This window comes from Oncorhynchus nerka, linkage group LG8, assembly GCF_034236695.1.
Source record: "Oncorhynchus nerka isolate Pitt River linkage group LG8, Oner_Uvic_2.0, whole genome shotgun sequence".
Classification (NCBI taxonomy): domain Eukaryota; kingdom Metazoa; phylum Chordata; class Actinopteri; order Salmoniformes; family Salmonidae; genus Oncorhynchus; species Oncorhynchus nerka.
The window spans coordinates 60204751-60228070 of record NC_088403.1 but is presented as its reverse complement, the minus strand read 5'-3'; the positions used below and the strand labels follow the sequence as shown (position 1 = coordinate 60228070).

The 23320-nt window shown below is 45.3% G+C and overlaps 1 protein-coding gene across 2 annotated transcripts in view; it reads right to left on the bottom strand.

The window, feature by feature from the left end:
* Positions 1-23320, bottom strand: part of LOC115127583 (stromal interaction molecule 2-like) — a 113163-nt gene that overhangs the window by 59700 nt on the left and 30143 nt on the right. For both annotated transcript variants that reach the window (XM_065021957.1, XM_065021958.1), the window contains exon 2: positions 10787-10917. In XM_065021957.1, the coding sequence (XP_064878029.1) occupies positions 10787-10917 (131 nt within the window). The remainder of the gene's footprint in view (positions 1-10786; positions 10918-23320) is intronic.

Below are 23320 nucleotides of genomic sequence, written 5' to 3'. Positions count from 1 at the left end.
AACCCCATCACTACTGGTGTCACTATCCAGTAGCCCTACACTACACTAGAACCCCATCACTACTGGTGTCACTATCCAGTAGCCCTACACTAGAACCCCATCACTACTGGTGTCACTATCCAGTAGCCCTACACTACACTAGAACCCCATCACTACTGGTGTCACTATCCAGTAGCCCTACACTACACTAGAACCCCATCACTACTGGTGTCACTATCCAGTAGCCCTACACTAGAACCCCATCACTACTGGTGTCACTATCCAGTAGCCCTACCACTACACTAGAACCCCATCACTACTGGTGTCACTCCATCCAGTAGCCTATCCAGCACTACACTAGAACCCCATCACTACTGGTGTCACTATCCAGTAGCCCTACACTAGAACCCCATCACTACTGGTGTCACTATCCAGTAGCCCTACACTACACTATAACACCATCACTACTGGTGTCACTATCCAGTAGCCCTACACTAGAACCCCATCACTACTGGTGTCACTATCCAGTAGCCCTACACTACACTATAACACCATCACTACTGGTGTCACTATCCAGCAGCCCTACACTAGAACCCCATCACTACTGGTGTCACTATCCAGAAGCCCTACACTACACTAGAACCCCATCACTACTGGTGTCACTATCCAGTAGCCCTACACTAGAACCCCATCACTACTGGTGTCACTATCCAGTAGCCCTACACTACACTAGAACCCCATCACTACTGGTGTCACTATCCAGTAGCCCCACTACACTAGAACCCCATCACTACTGGTGTCACTATCCAGTAGCCCCACTACACTATAACCCCATCACTACTGGTGTCACTATCCAGTAGCCCTACACTACACTAGAACCCCATCACTACTGGTGTCACTATCCAGTAGCCCCCTACACTAGAACCCCATCACTACTGGTGTCACTATCCAGTAGCCCATCACACTACACTAGAACCCCATCACTACTGGTGTCACTATCCAGTAGCCCTACACTACACTAGAACCCCATCACTACTGGTGTCACTATCCAGTAGCCCTACACTAGAACCCCATCACTAGAACCCCATCACTACTGGTGTCACTATCCAGTAGCCCTCACACTGGTGTAGAACCCCATCACTACTGGTGTCACTATCCAGTAGCCCTACACTACACTAGAACCCCATCACTACTGGTGTCACTATCCAGTAGCCCTACACTACACTAGAACCCCATCACTACTGGTGTCACTATCCAGTAGCCCTACACTAGAACCCCATCACTACTGGTGTCACTATCCAGTAGCCCTACACTAGAACCCCATCACTACTGGTGTCACTATCCAGTAGCCCTACACTACACTAGAACCCCATCACTACTGGTGTCACTATCCAGTAGCCCTACACTAGAACCCCATCACTACTGGTGTCACTATCCAGTAGCCCTACACTAGAACCCCATCACTACTGGTGTCACTATCCAGCAGCCCTACACTAGAACCCCATCACTACTGGTGTCACTATCCAGCCCTACACTAGAACCCCATCACTACTGGTGTCACTATCCAGTAGCCCACACAGAACTATAACACCATCACTACTGGTGTCACTATCCAGTAGCCCTACACTACACTAGAACCCCATCACTACTGGTGTCACTATCCAGTAGCCACTATAACACCATCACTACTATCCAGTAGCCCTACACTAGAACCCCATCACTACTGGTGTCACTATCCAGTAGCCCTACACTACACTAGACTAGAACCCCATCACTACTGGTGTCACTATCCAGTAGCCCTACACTACACTATAACACCATCACTACTGGTGTCACTATCCAGTAGCCCTACACTAGAACCCCATCACTACTGGTGTCACTATCCAGTAGCCCTACACTACACTAGAACCCCATCACTACTGGTGTCACTATCCAGTAGCCCTACACTACACTAGAACCCCATCACTACTGGTGTCACTATCCAGTAGCCCTACACTAGAACCCCATCACTACTGGTGTCACTATCCAGTAGCCCTACACTACACTAGAACCCCATCACTACTGGTGTCACTATCCAGTAGCCCTACACTAGAACCCCATCACTACTGGTGTCACTATCCAGTAGCCCTACACTAGAACCCCATCACTACTGGTGTCACTATCCAGCAGCCCTACACTAGAACCCCATCACTACTGGTGTCACTATCCAGTAGCCCTACACTAGAACCCCATCACTACTGGTGTCACTATCCAGTAGCCCTACACTAGAACCACATCACTACTGGTGTCACTATCCAGTAGCCCTACACTACACTATAACACCATCACTACTGGTGTCACTATCCAGTAGCCCCCACTACACTAGAACCCCATCACTACTGGTGTCACTATCCAGTAGCCACTAGAACCCCACACTACACTATAACACCATCACTACTGGTGTCACTATCCAGTAGCCCTACACTAGAACCCCATCACTACTGGTGTCACTATCCAGTAGCCCTACACTACACTAGAACCCCATCACTACTGGTGTCACTATCCAGTAGCCCTACACTACACTATAACCCCATCACTACTGGTGTCACTATCCAGTAGCCCTACACTACACTAGAACCCCATCACTACTGGTGTCACTATCCAGTAGCCCTACACACTAGAACCCCATCACTACTCCAGTAGCCCTACACACTAGAACCCCATCACTACTGGTGTCACTATCCAGTAGCCCTACACTACACTAGAACCCCATCACTACTGGTGTCACTATCCAGTAGCCCTACACTACACTAGAACCCCATCACTACTGGTGTCACTATCCAGTAGCCCTACACTAGAACCCCATCACTACTGGTGTCACTATCCAGTAGCCCTACACTACACTAGAACCCCATCACTACTGGTGTCACTATCCAGTAGCCCTACACTAGAACCCCATCACTACTGGTGTCACTATCCAGCAGCCCTACACTAGAACCCCATCACTACTGGTGTCACTATCCAGCAGCCCTACACTAGAACCCCATCACTACTGGTGTCACTATCCAGTAGCCACTAGAACCCCATCACTACACTATAAACCATCACTACTGGTGTCACTATCCAGTAGCCCTACACTAGAACCACCTCACTACTGGTGTCACTATCCAGTAGCCCTACACTACACTATAACACCATCACTACTGGTGTCACTATCCAGCAGCCCTACACTAGAACCCCATCACTACTGGTGTCACTATCCAGTAGCCCTACACTACACTATAAAACCATCACTACTGGTGTCACTATCCAGTAGCCCTACACTAGAACCCCATCACTACTGGTGTCACTATCCAGTAGCCCTACACTACACTAGAACCATCATCACTACTGGTGTCACTATCCAGTAGCCCTACACTACACTAGAACCCCATCACTACTGGTGTCACTATCCAGTAGCCCTACACTACACTATAACCCCATCACTACTGGTGTCACTATCCAGTAGCCCTACACTACACTAGAACCCCATCACTACTGGTGTCACTATCCAGTAGCCCTACACTAGAACCCCATCACTACTGGTGTCACTATCCAGTAGCCCTACACTACACTAGAACCCCATCACTACTGGTGTCACTATCCAGTAGCCCTACACTACACTAGAACCCCATCACTACTGGTGTCACTATCCAGTAGCCCTACACTAGAACCCCATCACTACTGGTGTCACTATCCAGTAGCCCTACACTACACTATAACACCATCACTACTGGTGTCACTATCCAGTAGCCCTACACTACACTAGAACCCCATCACTACTGGTGTCACTATCCAGTAGCCCTACACTAGAACCCCATCACTACTGGTGTCACTATCCAGCAGCCCTACACTAGAACCCCATCACTACTGGTGTCACTATCCAGTAGCCCTACACTAGAACCCCATCACTACTGGTGTCACTATCCAGTAGCCCTACACTAGAACCCCATCACTACTGGTGTCACTATCCAGTAGCCCTACACTACACTATAACACCATCACTACTGGTGTCACTATCCAGTAGCCCTACACTAGAACCCCATCACTACTGGTGTCACTATCCAGTAGCCCTACACTACACTAGAACCACATCACTACTGGTGTCACTATCCAGTAGCCCTACACTACACTATAACACCACTACTGGTGTCACTATCCCATCTAGAACTACTGGTGTCACTATCCAGTAGCCCTACACACACTAGAACCCCATCACTACTGGTGTCACTATCCAGTAGCCCTACACTACACTATAAGCCCTCACCCCACTAGAACCCCATCACTACTGGTGTCACTATCCAGTAGCCCTACACTACACTATAACCCCATCACTACTGGTGTCACTATCCAGTAGCCCTACACTAGAACCCCATCACTACTGGTGTCACTATCCAGTAGCCCTACACTAGAACCCCATCACTACTGGTGTCACTATCCAGTAGCCCTACACTACACTAGAACCCCATCACTACTGGTGTCACTATCCAGTAGCCCTACACTAGAACCCCATCACTACTGGTGTCACTATCCAGCAGCCCTACACTAGAACCCCATCACTACTGGTGTCACTATCCAGTAGCCCTACACTAGAACCCCATCACTACTGGTGTCACTATCCAGTAGCCCTACACTAGAACCCCATCACTACTGGTGTCACTATCCAGCAGCCCTACACTAGAACCCCATCACTACTGGTGTCACTATCCAGTAGTCACTATCCAGTATCCCTACACTACACTATAACACCATCACTACTGGTGTCACTATCCAGTAGCCCTACACTAGAACCACCTCACTACTGGTGTCACTATTCAGTAGCCCTACACTACACTATAACACCATCACTACTGGTGTCACTATCCAGTAGCCCTACACTAGAACCCCATCACTACTGGTGTCACTATCCAGTAGCCCTACACTACACTAGAACCCCATCACTACTGGTGTCACTATCCAGAAGCCCTACACTACACTAGAACCCCATCACTACTGGTGTCACTATCCAGTAGCCCTACACTAGAACCCCATCACTACTGGTGTCACTATCCAGTAGCCCTACACTACACTATAACACCATCACTACTGGTGTCACTATCCAGTAGCCCTACACTACACTATAACACCATCACTACTGGTGTCACTATCCAGTAGCCCTACACTAGAACCCCATCACTACTGGTGTCACTATCCAGCAGCCCTACACTAGAACCCCATCACTACTGGTGTCACTATCCAGTAGCCCTACACTAGAACCCCATCACTACTGGTGTCACTATCCAGTAGCCCTACACTAGAACCCCATCACTACTGGTGTCACTATCCAGTAGCCCTACACTACACTATAACACCATCACTACTGGTGTCACTATCCAGTAGCCCTACACTAGAACCCCATCACTACTGGTGTCACTATCCAGTAGCCCTACACTACACTAGAACCACATCACTACTGGTGTCACTATCCAGTAGCCCTACACTACACTATAACACCATCACTACTGGTGTCACTATCCAGTAGCCCTACACTAGAACCCCATCACTACTGGTGTCACTATCCAGTAGCCCTACACTACACTAGAACCCCATCACTACTGGTGTCACTATCCAGTAGCCCTACACTACACTATAACCCCATCACTACTGGTGTCACTATCCAGTAGCCCTACACTACACTAGAACCCCATCACTACTGGTGTCACTATCCAGTAGCCCTACACTAGAACCCCATCACTACTGGTGTCACTATCCAGTAGCCCTACACTACACTAGAACCCCATCACTACTGGTGTCACTATCCAGTAGCCCTACACTACACTAGAACCCCATCACTACTGGTGTCACTATCCAGTAGCCCTACACTAGAACCCCATCACTACTGGTGTCACTATCCAGTAGCCCTACACTACACTAGAACCCCATCACTACTGGTGTCACTATCCAGTAGCCCTACACTAGAACCCCATCACTACTGGTGTCACTATCCAGCAGCCCTACACTAGAACCCCATCACTACTGGTGTCACTATCCAGCAGCCCTACACTAGAACCCCATCACTACTGGTGTCACTATCCAGTATCCCTACACTACACTATAACACCATCACTACTGGTGTCACTATCCAGTAGCCCTACACTAGAACCACCTCACTACTGGTGTCACTATCCAGTAGCCCTACACTACACTATAACACCATCACTACTGGTGTCACTATCCAGCAGCCCTACACTAGAACCCCATCACTACTGGTGTCACTATCCAGTAGCCCTACACTACACTATAAAACCATCACTACTGGTGTCACTATCCAGTAGCCCTACACTAGAACCCCATCACTACTGGTGTCACTATCCAGTAGCCCTACACTAGACTAGAACCATCTCACTACTGGTGTCACTATCCAGTAGCCCTACACTACACTAGAACCCCATCACTACTGGTGTCACTATCCAGTAGCCCTACACTACACTATAACCCCATCACTACTGGTGTCACTATCCAGTAGCCCTACACTACACTAGAACCCCATCACTACTGGTGTCACTATCCAGTAGCCCTACACTAGAACCCCATCACTACTGCTGTCACTATCCAGTAGCCCTACACTACACTAGAACCCCATCACTACTAGTGTCACTATCCAGTAGCCCTACACTACACTAGAACCCCATCACTACTGGTGTCACTATCCAGTAGCCCTACACTAGAACCCCATCACTACTGGTGTCACTATCCAGCAGCCCTACACTAGAACCCCATCACTACTGGTGTCACTATCCAGAAGCCCTACACTACACTAGAACCCCATCACTACTGGTGTCACTATCCAGTAGCCCTACACTACACTAGAACCCCATCACTACTGGTGTCACTATCCAGTAGCCCTACACTACACTAGATCCCATCACTACTGGTGTCACTATCCAGTAGCCCTACACTAGAACCCCATCACTACTGGTGTCACTATCCAGTAGCCCTACACTACACTATAACACCATCACTACTGGTGTCACTATCCAGTAGCCCTACACTAGAACCCCATCACTACTGGTGTCACTATCCAGCAGCCCTACACTAGAACCCCATCACTACCGGTGTCACTATCCAGAAGCCCTACACTACACTAGAACCCCATCACTACTGGTGTCACTATCCAGTAGCCCTACACTAGAACCCCATCACTACTGGTGTCACTATCCAGCAGCCCTACACTAGAACCCCATCACTACTGGTGTCACTATCCAGTAGCCCTACACTACACTATAACACCATCACTACTGGTGTCACTATCCATACGCCCTACACTACACTAGAACCCCATCACTACTGGTGTCACTATCCAGCAGCCCTACACTACACTAGAACCCCATCACTACTGGTGTCACTATCCAGCAGCCCTACACTACACTAGAACCACATCACTACTGGTGTCACTATCCAGTAGCCCTACACTACACTATAACACCATCACTACTGGTGTCACTATCCAGCAGCCCTACACTACACTAGAACCCCATCACTACTGGTGTCACTATCCAGCAGCCCTACACTACACTAGAACCACATCACTACTGGTGTCACTATCCAGTAGCCCTACACTACACTATAACACCATCACTACTGGTGTCACTATCCAGCAGCCCTACACTACACTAGAACCACATCACTACTGGTGTCACTATCCAGCAGCCCTACACTACACTAGAACCCCATCACTACTGGTGTCACTATCACCATATAATGTCCCCTGTGACAAGGTTACTGTCAACTCCGTTACCTCATCACTGTCACCCGTTACCTCACTACTGCCAGGAAGAGAGATTGAGGTTGTGTGAGTGTGTGAGTGTGTGAGTGAGTGAGTGAGTGAGTGAGTGAGTGAGTGAGTGAGTGAGTGAGTGAGTGAGTGAGTGAGTGAGTGAGTGTGTGTGTGTGTGTGTGTGTGTGTGTGTGTGTGTGTGTGTGTGAGTGTGTGTGAGTGTGTGTAAGAGAAGTAGAGGGGAAACGCTGGTGTCACTCCCACATTATGGGTGGGGGTGGGCCAAGATGTGTGTGGCAGGGGGTGAGGACATCCCTAAAGTGGCCCCCTTTCTCCAACCCTTGTATCCTCAACCCTGTCACCATCAACCCTGTCACCATCAACCCTGTCACCATCAACACCGACTTCACTTTTCTTAACTCCCAAAAGGCATTTAACCCTTAACACAATCTTTCATTAATAATAAAATAATCAAACAAAGTGTGTCAAACAAGTTATTGGGAATAATGTATATACACTGAGTATACCAAACATTAGGAACACCTTCCTGTTGCCCTCAGCGCATCTCAATTCATCAGGGCATGGACTCTACAAGGTGTCGAAAGTGTTCCACAGGGATGCTGGTCCATGTTGACTCCAACAGTTGTGTCAAGTGGGCTGGATGTTCTGTGGCTGGTGGACCATTCTTGATGCACACTGGAAACTGTTGAGTGACAAATCCAGCAGCATTGCAGTTCTTGACACAAACTGGTGCGCCTCGCACCTACTACCATACCCTGTTTAACTTCTCTAGGGTAGGGGCAGCATTTGAAATTTGGATGAAAAGCGTGCCCAAATTAAACAGCTTTCTACTCAGGCCCAGAAGATAGGATATGCATATAATTAGTAGATTTGGATAGAAAACACTCTAGAGTTTCAAAAACTGTTAAAGTAATGTCTGTGAGTATAACAGAATTGATTTGGCAGGCGAAAAGCTGAGAAAAATCCATTCGGGAAGTAGAATTTTCTATTCAATGCCATTACAGTTTCCATTGACTTAGGACTCAAATTGCAGTTCCTATGCCTTCCACTAGATGTCAACAGTCTTTAGAAATTGTTTCAGGCTTGTATTCTGATAAATGAGGGAGTAAGAACAGTCTGAATGAGTGGACCCTGCCGTGTCACAGAGCTTTTTCATGCGCGCGACCGAGAGAGTGCCTTTGTTTACCTTTTATATTGACAACGTTATTGTCCGGTTGAAATATTATAGATTATTAAGGCTAAAAACAACCTGAGGATTGAATATAAACATCTTTTGACATGTTTCGGATACAATTTGGATTTTTTTGTCTGCCTGTTGTGACTGCGTTTGAGCCTGTGGATTACTGAAGAAAATGCGAACAAAACGGAGGTTTTCGGATATAAAGAGACTTTATCAAACAAAATGAATATTTATTGAATAAATGAATGTCTTCTGAGTGCCACAATATGAAGATCATCAATTAATTTCATCTCCATTTCTGACTTGTGTAACTCTTCTACTTGGCTGGTTACTGTTTGTAATGATTTGTCTGCTGGGCTAGGTTCTCAAATAATCACATGGTTTGCTTTCACCGTAAAGCATGTTTTAAATCTGACACCGTGGTTGGATTCACAAGAAGTTAATCTTTAAACCAATGTAAAATAGTTGTATCTTTTCTGAATTTTTATAATGAGTATTTCTGTATTTGAATTTGGCGCTTGGCAATCTCACTGGACGTTGGCCAGGTGGGACGTTAGCATTCCACATATCCTAGAGAAGTTAAAGACACTTCAATATTGTGTTTATTCACCCTCTGAAAGGCACACAGACACAATCCATGTCTCAAGGATTAAAAAACGTTCTTTAACCCGTCTCCTCCCCTTCATCTAACAACTGACATCAATAAGGGATCATAGCTTTCACCTGGATTCACCTGGTCAGTCTGTCAACTTTTAAAGAGCAGGTGTTCTTAATGTTTTGTACACTCTATATCAAATTGGGTGAATTTTCTAAAACGGTTAGGCTCCTAACACAGCATGAACAGAAAAGAGCAGACCATGTCACATGTTCGCCTGAGTTTGTCAATCCAATCTCCCTGGGAATAGTCACACATTCCTGGGTCAAGTTTCGCTTGGGGTACAGATGTAGGATCAAATTCCCCTCCCCAAATCCTAACCTTAACCATTAGTGGAGAAAATTAAATAAATGTTTTTTTAAAAATCACCCAAGATCAGCGTCTACATGGAACTTCACCCTGCACCTAGTCGTACACCACTGGGGATCTCTAGTGACACTACAACCGTCCTCTTCAGGGCTGATCCGAGGACAGCTCATGTCTTGGCAGAATGGGCAACTCTTTGCCTCCTTGCACTCAAGAAGAGCTATCAAATCCTACTGGGGCCATAAACATGGGCTTTTACGAAGCTTCTCTTTACTCTTTCAAGGCGCAGGGCCTTGCTCCGTCATCCCACACATGCATGGGCACACAAACACAAATGTGTAAGCACACACACACACATACACACAATAAATGTGTTTTTTTATTCAACTAAGACTGTGCTGATTACGAGAGGTTATAGGTCAGACCAGGTCATGGTGGTCTTAGTGTCAATCACACTGAGAAAGGCCTATCATGTTATAGTTCTCTCTCTCCCTCTCTTATCTCCACGAGCTTCCTAAGCTGATAATGGCTTGCAAACATTGCTCCATTAGTTTATGGCGTTGTTTATGAGGCTGTAAGGCTTTAAGGCCAAGTTCAGGTCAACTTTTAAAGCCACAAAGCGTTCCCACCTTAACAATGCATACTTAAAACATTATCATAAAAAATAAATAACTTGGAAAACAGAAATGACCAGGGAACAATGACGACTTGGTAACAGAGATAACTTTATAACAACAATGACCAAATTACACACATGACTTGTAACAGAAATAATCAGGTCACATACATGACTTGATAACACCAATGACTTGGTATCACAAATGATCAGCGAATGTCACATACAGACTAATCCAGTTTTAGTATGACTCACCTCTACACTCTCGTTGACCTCGATTCCCCCGTCATTGTCGTCATCCAGCTGTTTGTGAATGACCCGGAGGGCCTCCAGGCTGAAACGGTCTGCGGCACCCATGCATGGAGGCATCACTGTCAGACAGGGGTCTGGAGAGAGTTCAAAAGATCAAATGTTATAGGTCATACTCAGGTTAAAGGTCGCAGGCATCAAGTCTTGTGTATTAAGTAAGGGCCTATGCATTTTATGCTAAATAATGAATGGCGTGGAAGTGGCAGAACTCAGCTTCCACAGATATATTATTTTCCAGAGAACGCATAGAGCCCCTATTTGATTATCCCCGTTATACCATGGCTATAATTTAACACATTTTCCGCCAGAAATGCTTTAATTTGGCACAAGAAATGTGTTCAACATCCACTGAAGTAGCTTGCGAGTTGACTAGATAGATACAGTAGTTGCCTTGATAACCAAACACAGACTTGTTAGTTTAGCTAACCAAACCATAAGTCCTAGCTTGCTATTAAGGAAAATCTAACTCAACAAATGCCAAATTTGACTTTTGCTTTCAAAAGCAGCTCAAATATAGAACATGTAAGAATGAACTATAGCCATTGAATTTGACCGTGCAGATAAACCGTGCACTGCAAGGAAATAATGAACGCTCTAGAATGCCCTCCAAGCCAATCAGAAATGAGAATTCCATAATGCCATGGTATAATCACATCTATAAACATCCATTTGGCGAGACGTTGACAGATGTTCACAATTCACGTCCAGACAGATTTACATGATGTATTATTTAAATGATTTATTATGTACATATTTATTTGACATGATCTGTTTTTAAAAACACTGTGCAATGGGTGAATAGTGCTGTACCACAAGGTCACGTCACTCCAAGGTTGCAAAGAACAGAGCCTCTCAAAAATGAATGTCTGAAATTTTCAAACTTAATTCTAGAGATTGTATTGAAGACATTTAACAGCATCAGAGAGCAAAACTGTGTCATTGGATTTCCGCATGGGCACTATTGTATCCTGTCAAAAACATCACGTCTGAGAAGCCCTCTTCCAGCAATGTTTCCATTTTACAGTCTGGTATGATATTCCTCTCACATCCCAAGAGGCCACATTGTTTTCATTTGTGCTCGAGAGAATCCTACAGCAAATGAGTCCAGCAGTACAGCCTACAGTGCCTTGCAAAAGTATTCATCCCCCTTGGCGTTTTTCTTATTTTTTTGCAATACAACCTGTAAATAGATTTTTATGTGGATTTCATGTAATGGACATACACAAAATAGTCAAAACTGGTTAAGTGAAATCAAAAATAGTTTCAAAATATTTCAAAAATATATTTTAAAAAATGGAAAAGTGGTGCGTGAATATTTGCTAGGAAGCCCCTAAATAAGATCTGGTGCAACCTATTACCTTCAGAAGTCACATAATTAGTTAAATAAAGTCCACCTGTGTGCAATCTAAGTGCCACATGATCTGTCACATGATCTCATTATATACACACACATCTGTTCTGAAAGGCCCCAGAGTCTGCAACACCACTAAGCAAGCGGCACCATGAAGACCAAGGAGCTCTCCAAACAGGTCAGGAACAAAGTTGTGCATCCTAACCGACTTCAGTGGGCAAATGTTCACCTTCGATGGCCACTGGCACGCTGGAGAAGTGTGCTCTTCATGGATGAATTGCATTTTATTTATGGCAATTTGAACGCACAGAAATACTGTGACGAGCGAGGCCCATTGTTGTGCCACTTATCCGCCATCGCCTCATGTTTCAGCATGATAATATCGCCAGGATCTGTACACAATTCCTGGAAGCTGAAAATGTCCCTGTTCTTCCGTGGCCTTTACACTCACCAGACATGTCACCCATTGAGCATGTTTGGGATGCTCTGGATCAATGTCTACAACAGCGTGTTCCAGTTCCTGCCAAAATCCAGCAACTTTGCACAAGCATTGAAGAGGAGCAGTGGGACAACATTCACCAGGCCACAATCAACAGCCTGATCAACTCTATGCGAAGGAGATGTGTCGTGCTGCATGAGTCAAATGGTGGTCACACCAGATACTGACTGGTGTTCTGCTTTAGACCAGGTCATAGCATTATCTCTGCTGCATCCCTATGTTATAAATGATGTAGTTAACTGTATGGATAAAAGGAAACATTGACTTTTGATTGGACCACAGCCCAGGCTAAGTACAGGTAAGAGGACACTGGGTAAGAAACCCATGTTACTTGGCAAAACTATTGGCAAGGGCGCGTGATTGGACGATATCGCTTAACTGGAAAAAATACATATAAAATATTTTCAGGAAATCATTGACATTATAATCAAAGTAATGCAGGTAAATAGTGAAATGCAACTTGTCATGAAGACAAAACGTTTTTGAAGGAGGCTTTAGCATATCTAAATGATGTTTACAAAGGTCATATAATTCATTTGCTTAGCAGGCGTCCTCCGTCACAGAAATTTACATATTTACATAGCATCTATTTGGCTACCTGGTGATATCTTAAGCGCTAAGTGCATTCCGTATTGCATCAGTGTGACAACAACCATGGGTCTCAAGTCCAACTCTCTCACCACTTCTTACAGCACATCCATTCTACAAAGACATGCCATGCTGTCCACCCAGGAAAGAGATGGTGATGTTCATGTTTTATCGCTGTACAGAAGACAAAAACCCTGTAGACCTTGTACAGTAATACTACTATTTTGTTTAAGTTGAGCCCAATTTGAGAAATGTGTTGAGTTATTATCAAAAGTCTTGGAAAATAACAAATGGAACTTGGGTAGGCCACCTGCTGCAATTCAGGAACACAAAACTCACCTTCCCATTCCCTTCCTCTCAGATGTCATTTTCAGTGTGTGTGTGTGTGTGTGTGTGTGTGTGTCACATCATTCTCAGTGCGCAAGTGTATGTGTGTGACGTGCTGACCCTACAATGACCCATGTGACAGGAAGTGAAGTGATCCGTGGTGACACAGTGTTCCGGGGGACTCATGATAAATAAAAACACCCGTCAGAATACGACCCAAAAGGGGTCAAATTTGAGAACTGTGAGCTAAAAATAGTCCCTGGAAACCAGTTGGCTTATCTTGGAAAACCTCAAAAATGGAACGTCTTCCTCTCGCTCGCTCTTTCACACACATGCGAACAAACTCACAACATGAAGGAAACATCTTGTTTCAGAGCAAATGTGTACTGTAGTCCTGTCACTGTTACAACTACAGCAAATTTACTGCCAATATGAAACTATGCTAAACATCTGCAGTAAAATGTCACATCTGCAGTAAAATGTCCCATCTGCACTTCTGAAGAAAGATGTCCTGGATGCATATGGAAACATCTGAATCCATTAAGTATTGCTGACAGAGCAGGTACAACTGGTTCTGGTGCTGTTTGTAAAAGGAGTGATTTGAAAGTGTATGTGGGTTTCACGACGACATCTGCTTGTGGGTTTATGAGGACACGTTGTTTATGAAGGCAACTTCCTGTGTGTGGCGGTCGTCTGGTGGTATGCCGTCTCTGGCTTCGCAGGAAAAAATCTCAGCGCTCGCAGGATCACAAAGCATCCTGGTTGAGTGGGCGGCAAGATGAATGGAAATAAAAGGAGGAAGTCTATTTCGAGGTGACATAAACAAGAGATGTTTTCCATTCATGTGAAATGTGTGTTGGTTGCTTGCGCTATTGGTTGTCCCTGGTGTTATCTTGTTGCCTTCTAACTGATACAGTGTACCGGTTCTCCTTAACCTTAACGACAATATCAATTATTGACGTTATCATCAACACGACACTAATTCCCTTCTCCATGTCCATAAATAAACCACCAGAACAGAGAGAACAGCTATAGTCAGTGCATCAAAATACACCTCTTTATTACAAGGTAAAAGAACACCAACGTCAAAGAACTGAAGCAGAGAGTAGCAGTAGTAAGTAACCATGACATCTACTCAGACAGCTAATACCACAGTTACTGACTGGGACCTAGCAATTAACTGGCGAGCTAAAAGAAAAAAGCATTGTCATTTCTCATTCTGTAGTTGTCCTTAGGCACAGATCCCTCGCTAACACACACACACACTCACACTAACAACACAAGCATGCATACAGACACCGGGGACGCTGGGTAACGCTGGATCTGCGTGTGGTTGTGGGTGCCTGCTGGTTCCGGTGGTTGGTGTAGATTACGTGGTAGTCAGAGGAGAGCTACGGCAGACACATGGGTCTGGGTTTCCCACCAGCTCTTCCTCCAACGTACCCTGGCCAAAGATTGCACTATTCACCAGAAATTCCCGTGGCTTCATTCATTGGCTAGCTAGCATTATCCAATGACAACACACCATGTGTACTTTACTCTCACCTGTACGTGGACACTTTCATACACGTCACTGCATTATGTTAACACATTCTGATCCCTTAACTCAATATTGGATCTACTGTAATCTAAGGATCGGGAGTTTCTGGAGAGATGGAGCAGGGGGTCTAAACCAAACAGAGGACTGGGAAAACACACCCTACTGTATCATCACACCCTACTGTATCATCACACCCTACTGTATCAACACACCCTACTGTATCATCACACCCTACAGTATCATCAACACACCCTACAGTATCATCACACCCTACTGTATCATCACACCCTACTGTATCATCACACCCTACTGTATCATCACACCCTACAGTATCAACACACCCTACTGTATCAACACACCCTACTGTATCATCACACCCTACTGTATCATCACACCCTACAGTATCATCAACACACCCTACAGTATCAACACACCCTACTGTATCAACACACCCTACAGTATCAACACACCCTACTGTATCATCACACCCTACTGTATCAACACACCCTACTGTATCATCACACCCTACTGTATCAACACACCCTACTGTATCAACACACCCTACTGTATCATCACACCCTACTGTATCAACACACCCTACAGTATCATCACACCCTACAGTATCATCAACACACCCTACTGTATCAACACACCCTACTGTATCATCACATCCTACAGTATCATCACACCCTACTGTATCATCACACCCTACTGTATCATCACACCCTACAGTATCATCAACACACCCTACTGTATCAACACACCCTACTGTATCATCACACCCTACTGTATCATCACACCCTACTGTATCATCACACCCTACAGTATCATCACACCCTACAGTATCATCAACACACCCTACAGTATCATCACACCCTACTGTATCAACACACCCTACTGTATCAACACAACCTACTGTATCATCACACCCTACTGTATCATCACACCCTACTGTATCATCAACACACCCTACTGTATCATCATCACACCCTACTGTATCATCATCACACCCTACTGTATCAACATCACACCCTACTGTATCATCATCACACCCTACAGTATCATCAACACACCCTACTGTATCAACACACCCTACTGTATCAACACACCCTACTGTATCATCACACCCTACTGTATCATCACACCCTACAGTATCATCAACACACCCTACAGTATCATCACACCCTACTGTATCAACACACCCTACTGTATCAACACACCCTACTGTATCATCACACCCTACTGTATCATCACACCCTACAGTATCATCAACACACCCTACAGTATCATCACACCCTACTGTATCAACACACCCTACTGTATCAACACACCCTACTGTATCATCACACCCTACTGTATCATCACACCCTACTGTATCATCAACACACCCTACTGTATCATCATCACACCCTACTGTATCATCATCACACCCTACTGTATCAACATCACACCCTACTGTATCATCAACACACCCTACTGTATCATTATCACACCCTACTGTATCAACATCACACCCTACTGTATCATCATCACACCCTACAGTATCATCAACACACCCTACTGTATCATCATCACACTCTACTGTATCATCATCACACCCTACTGTATCAACATCACACCCTACTGTATCATCATCACACCCTACTGTATCAACATCACACCCTACTGTATCATCATCACACCCTACAGTATCATCAACACACCCTACTGTATCATCATCACACCCTACTGTATCATCATCACACCCTACTGTATCATCATCACACCCTACTGTATCATCATCACACCCTACAGTATCATCATCGCACCCTACTGTATCATCATCACACCCTACTGTATCATCACACCCTACTGTATCAACACACCCTACTGTATCATCACACCCTACTGTATCATCACACCCTACTGTATCATCAACACACCCTACAGTATCATCAACACACCCTACAGTATCATCACACCCTACAGTATCATCACACCCTACTGTATCATCACACCCTACTGTATCATCACACCCTACAGTATCAACACACCCTACTGTATCATCACACCCTACTGTATCATCACACCCTACTGTATCATCACACCCTACAGTATCATCAACACACCCTACAGTATCAACACACCCTACTGTATCAACACACCCTACAGTATCAACACACCCTACTGTATCATCACACCCTACTGTATCATCACACCCTACAGTATCATCAACACACCCTACAGTATCAACACACCCTACTGTATCAACACACCCTACAGTATCATCACACCCTACTGTATGAACACACCCTACTGTATCAACACACCCTACTGTATCATCACACCCTACTGTATCAACACACCCTACTGTATCAACACACCCTACTGTATCATCACACCCTACTGTATCAACACACCCTACTGTATCAACACACCCTACTGTATCATCACACCCTACAGTATCATCACACCCTACTGTATCAACACACCCTACTGTATCATCACACCCTACTGTATCATCACACCCTACTGTATCATCACACCCTACAGTATCATCAACACACCCTACAGTATCATCACACCCTACAGTATCATCAACACACCCTACTGTATCAACACACCCTACTGTATCATCACACCCTACTGTATCATCACACCCTACTGTATCAACACACCCTACTGTATCATCACACCCTACTGTATCATCACACCCTACTGTATCATCACACCCTACAGTATCATCAACACACCCTACAGTATCATCACACCCTACAGTATCATCAACACACCCTACTGTATCAACACACCCTACTGTATCATCACACCCTACAGTATCATCACACCCTACTGTATCATCACACCCTACTGTATCATCACACCCTACTGTATCATCAACACACCCTACTGTATCAACACACCCTACTGTATCAACACACCCTACTGTATCAACACACCCTACTGTATCATCACACCCTACAGTATCATCAACACACCCTACAGTATCATCACACCCTACAGTATCATCAACACACCCTACAGTATCATCACACCCTACTGTATCAACACACCCTACTGTATCAACACACCCTACTGTATCATCACACCCTACTGTATCATCAACACACCCTACAGTATCATCACACCCTACTGTATCAACACACCCTACTGTATCAACACACCCTACTGTATCATCACACCCTACTGTATCATCACACCCTACTGTATCATCAACACACCCTACTGTATCATCATCACACCCTACTGTATCATCATCACACCCTACTGTATCAACATCACACCCTACTGTATCATCATCACACCCTACAGTATCATCAACACACCCTACTGTATCATCATCACACCCTACTGTATCAACATCACACCCTACTGTATCATCATCACACCCTACAGTATCATCAACACACCCTACTGTATCATCATCACACCCTACTGTATCATCATCACACCCTACTGTATCAACATCACACCCTACTGTATCATCATCACACCCTACAGTATCATCAACACACCCTACTGTATCATCATCACACCCTACTGTATCATCATCACACCCTACTGTATCATCATCGCACCCTACTGTATCAACATCGCACCCTACTGTATCATCATCGCACCCTACTGTATCATCATCACACCCTACTGTATCATCATCACACCCTACTGTATCATCATCACACCCTACAGTATCATCAACACACCCTACTGTATCATCATCACACCCTACTGTATCATCACACCCTACTGTATCAACACACCCTACTGTATCATCACACCCTACTGTATCATCACACCCTACTGTATCATCAACACACCCTACAGTATCATCAACACACCCTACAGTATCATCACACCCTACAGTATCATCAACACACCCTACTGTATCAACAACACACCCTACAGTATCATCAACACACCCTACAGTATCATCACACCCTACAGTATCATCAACACACCCTACTGTATCATCACACCCTACTGTATCATCAACCCACCCTACAGTATCATCAACACACCCTACAGTATCATCACACCCTACAGTATCATCAACACACCCTACTGTATCATCACACCCTACTGTATCATCAACCCACCCTACAGTATCATCAACACACCCTACTGTATCATCAACCCACCCTAGAGTATCATTAACCCACCCTACAGTATCATCAACACACCCTACAGTATCATCAACACACCCTACAGTATCATCAACCCACCCTACTGTATCAACACACCCTACAGTATCATCAACACACCCTACTGTATCATCAACCCACCCTACTGTATCATCAACACACCCTACAGTATCATCAACGCACCCTACAGTATCATCAACACACCCTACTGTATCAACGCACCCTACAGTATCATCAACACACCCTACAGTATCATCACACCCTACAGTATCATCAACACACCCTACTGTATCATCAACACACCCTACAGTATCATCACACCCTACAGTATCATCAACACACCCTACTGTATCAACAACACACCCTACTGTATCAACAACACACCCTACAGTATCATCAACACACCCTACAGTATCAACAACACATCCTACTGTATCAACAACACACCCTACTGTATCAACAACACACCCTACAGTATCATCAACACACCCTACTGTATCAACACACCCTACAGTATCAACAACACACCCTACTGTATCAACAACACACCCTACAGTATCATCAACACACCCTACTGTATCAACAACACACCCTACTGTATCAACAACACATACTACTGTATCAACAACACACCCTACAGTATCAACAACACACCCTACAGTATCATCAACACACCCTACAGTATCATCAACACACCCTACTGTATCAACAACACACCCTACTGTATCAACACACCCTACAGTACCATCACACCCTACAGTATCATCAACACACCCTACTGTATCAACACACCCTACAGTATCAACAACACACCCTACAGTATCATCAACACACCCTACAGTATCAACAACACACCCTACAGTATCATCAACACACCCTACAGTATCAACAACACACCCTACAGTATCATCAACGCACCCTACAGTATCATCAACGCACCCTACAGTATCAACGCACCCTACAGTATCATCAACACACCCTACAGTATCAACAACACACCCTACTTTATCAACACACCCTACAGTATCATCACACCCTACAGTATCATCAACACACCCTACTGTATCAACACACCCTACAGTATCAACAACACACCCTACAGTATCAACAACACACCCTACAGTATCATCAACACACCCTACTGTATCAACAACACACCCTACTGTATCAAAACACCCTACAGTATCAACGCACCCTACAGTATCATCAACGCACCCTACAGTATCATCAAAGCACCCTACAGTATCATCAACGCACCCTACAGTATCATCAACGCACCCTACAGTATCATCAACGCACCCTACAGTATCAACGCACCCTACAGTATCATCAACACACCCTACAGTATCAACGCACCCTACAGTATCATCAACGCACCCTACAGCACCAACGCCCCCTACAGCACCAACGGCCCCCAGCACCAAGGCCCCCGACAGCACCAAGGCCCCCCGACCGTACCAAGGCCCCCCGACCGTACCAAGGCTCCCCGACCGTATCAAGGCCCCCCGACCGTATCAAGGCCCCCAGACAGTAACTACGCTCCCGACAGTATCAACGCCCCCAACAGTATCAAGGCAACAATAGCATGTGAGCACATGTATACAAGGGGCGTGACGTCAACTTGGAACAAACTAGCTCCTTGTCAACTGTAACCATATGGCAGTGTCATAACTCAACTGGACAGGCCAGCCACTTTCAAAGAACAGTAAATAACGATTCTCAACGGTCTACTATTTCAGGTCCTCAGCACAACTATTAGGACACATTTCATTAGCCAGCTAGTCGTTAACTGGAGGATAGCTGGGACCAAGAGAGGAGATTGAGAGCGGGGTGCGAGAGGGAGAGAGAGAAGAGAAGAGATCGGGAGAGAGAGAGAGCGGAGAGCGCAGAGCGAGAGAAAGAGAGAGGGGAGCGAGAGAGAGAGAGAAAGAGGGGCGAGAGAGAGAGAGGTGAGTGAGAGAGAGAGAGAGAGAGAGGGGAGCGAGAGAGCCTTGCAAAAGCACTTAAAATCCAGAGGGGCATGTGTCAAATTAAACACTGGTCTTCCACTTAACACTTCTTAGTACAGGAACACACACCTGACACGGGTCTTCCACAGGAACACACACCTGACACGGGTCTTCCACAGGAACACACACCTGACACGGGTCTTCCACAGGAACACACACCTGACACGGGTCTTCCACAGAAACACACACCTGACACGGGTCTTCCACAGGAACACACACCTGACACGGGTCTTCCACAGGAACACACACCTGACACGGTTCTTCCACAGGAACACACACCTGACACGGGTCTTCCACAGGAACACACACCTGACACAGGTCTTCCACAGGAACACACACCTGACACGGGTCTTCCACAGGAACACACACCTGACACTGGTCTTCCACAGGAACACACACCTGACACAGGTCTTCCACAGGAACACACACCTGACACGGGTCTTCCACAGGAACACACACCTGACACGGGTCTTCCACAGGAACACACACCTGACACTGGTCTTCCACAGGAACACACACCTGACACGGGTCTTCCACAGGAACACACACCTGACACAGGTCTTCCACAGGAACACACACCTGACACGGGTCTTCCACAGGAACACACACCTGACACGGGTCTTCCACAGGAACACACACCTGACACGGGCCTTCCACAGGAACACACACCTGACACGGGCCTTCCACAGGAACACACACCTGACACGGGCCTTCCACAGGAACACACACCTGACACGGGTCTTCCACTTAGTACAGGAACACACACCTGACACGGGTCTTCCACTTAGTACAGGAACACACACCTGACACTGGTCTTCCACTTAGTACAGGAACACACACCTGACACTGGTCTTCCACTTAGTATAGGAACAAACAGACTTACAGTTTCTCTTCGTTCCAATTACTTCAAACTGAAATATTTTCCAAAGAAATTCATCCAAATCCAGAGGCCATAAAACTGAAGTTGGACGTTACTTGATAAGTGGAACAAAAAAAGCACATTGTTAAACGTGTTAAAGATGAATGTCCCTGAGTGTTAACTTCCTTAATGAAACGACAGTGAGGAGATGCATCTTGATTCCCAGTTTAAATATAAAGCTAATGTTTATTCGCCCGGCTGTCAGTTTTTGTTATGATTGACCTGCCGCCAACATTTTGGTTTCTGTTTGACGGGAGTCCAAATTTGAGTTTGTGAGGCGGCGTGGCAACGGTGACAACTGGACACTCTCCTACCCATGGTGCCTTGAGGCATGGCAAAAGTCATTATCTGTGTGGTAGTACAGCAGAATCTTCACTGAACTGATAGAAAAGCAGCTGGGATTGTGGGTAATGGCTGTGACGGTTATGGAACATTGGATGACGCTTATTGGCCAGCCAAATGACCGCGGTCACCGTAATAACCATTCAAATAGATTTTTTTTTTTTAAAGACCCACATTTTCTCTTCTCATCCGCTCCTGACTGCATGTGCTGCCATAGAAATAGAATGAATAGAACAAGTCAATGATAGTATAATGGGTGCACTGTACCCATAGGAGCAAAGCAGGAAGTAAAATCAGGAAGTGAACCCATCAATATGTGCTGTGATTTGTTGATTCAACTCAACTGAAAACACATTCCACTGCATCAGTTATCATTTGAATGAACATTCTACATTACCATGGAAATTATTGCATCACAATACCAGGCAGCCATTGTAAGCCATTGCGTATGTATGAGTTTACCAGTCAAATTGCCAGGGTTAGAGATTCCATTCCATTCATTTACACACACACACACACACACACACACACACACACACACACACCATTCGGAAAGTAACAAAGAACACTTGACTTTTTCCACATTTTGTTACGGTACAGCTTTATTCTAAAATCGTCAGCAATCTACACACAATACCCCATAATGACATCACAATACCCCATAATGACATCACAATACCCCATAATGACGAAGCGAAAACAGTTTGACATTTTTGCTAATTTATTATAAATAAAATAAAAATACATTTACATAAGTATTCAGACA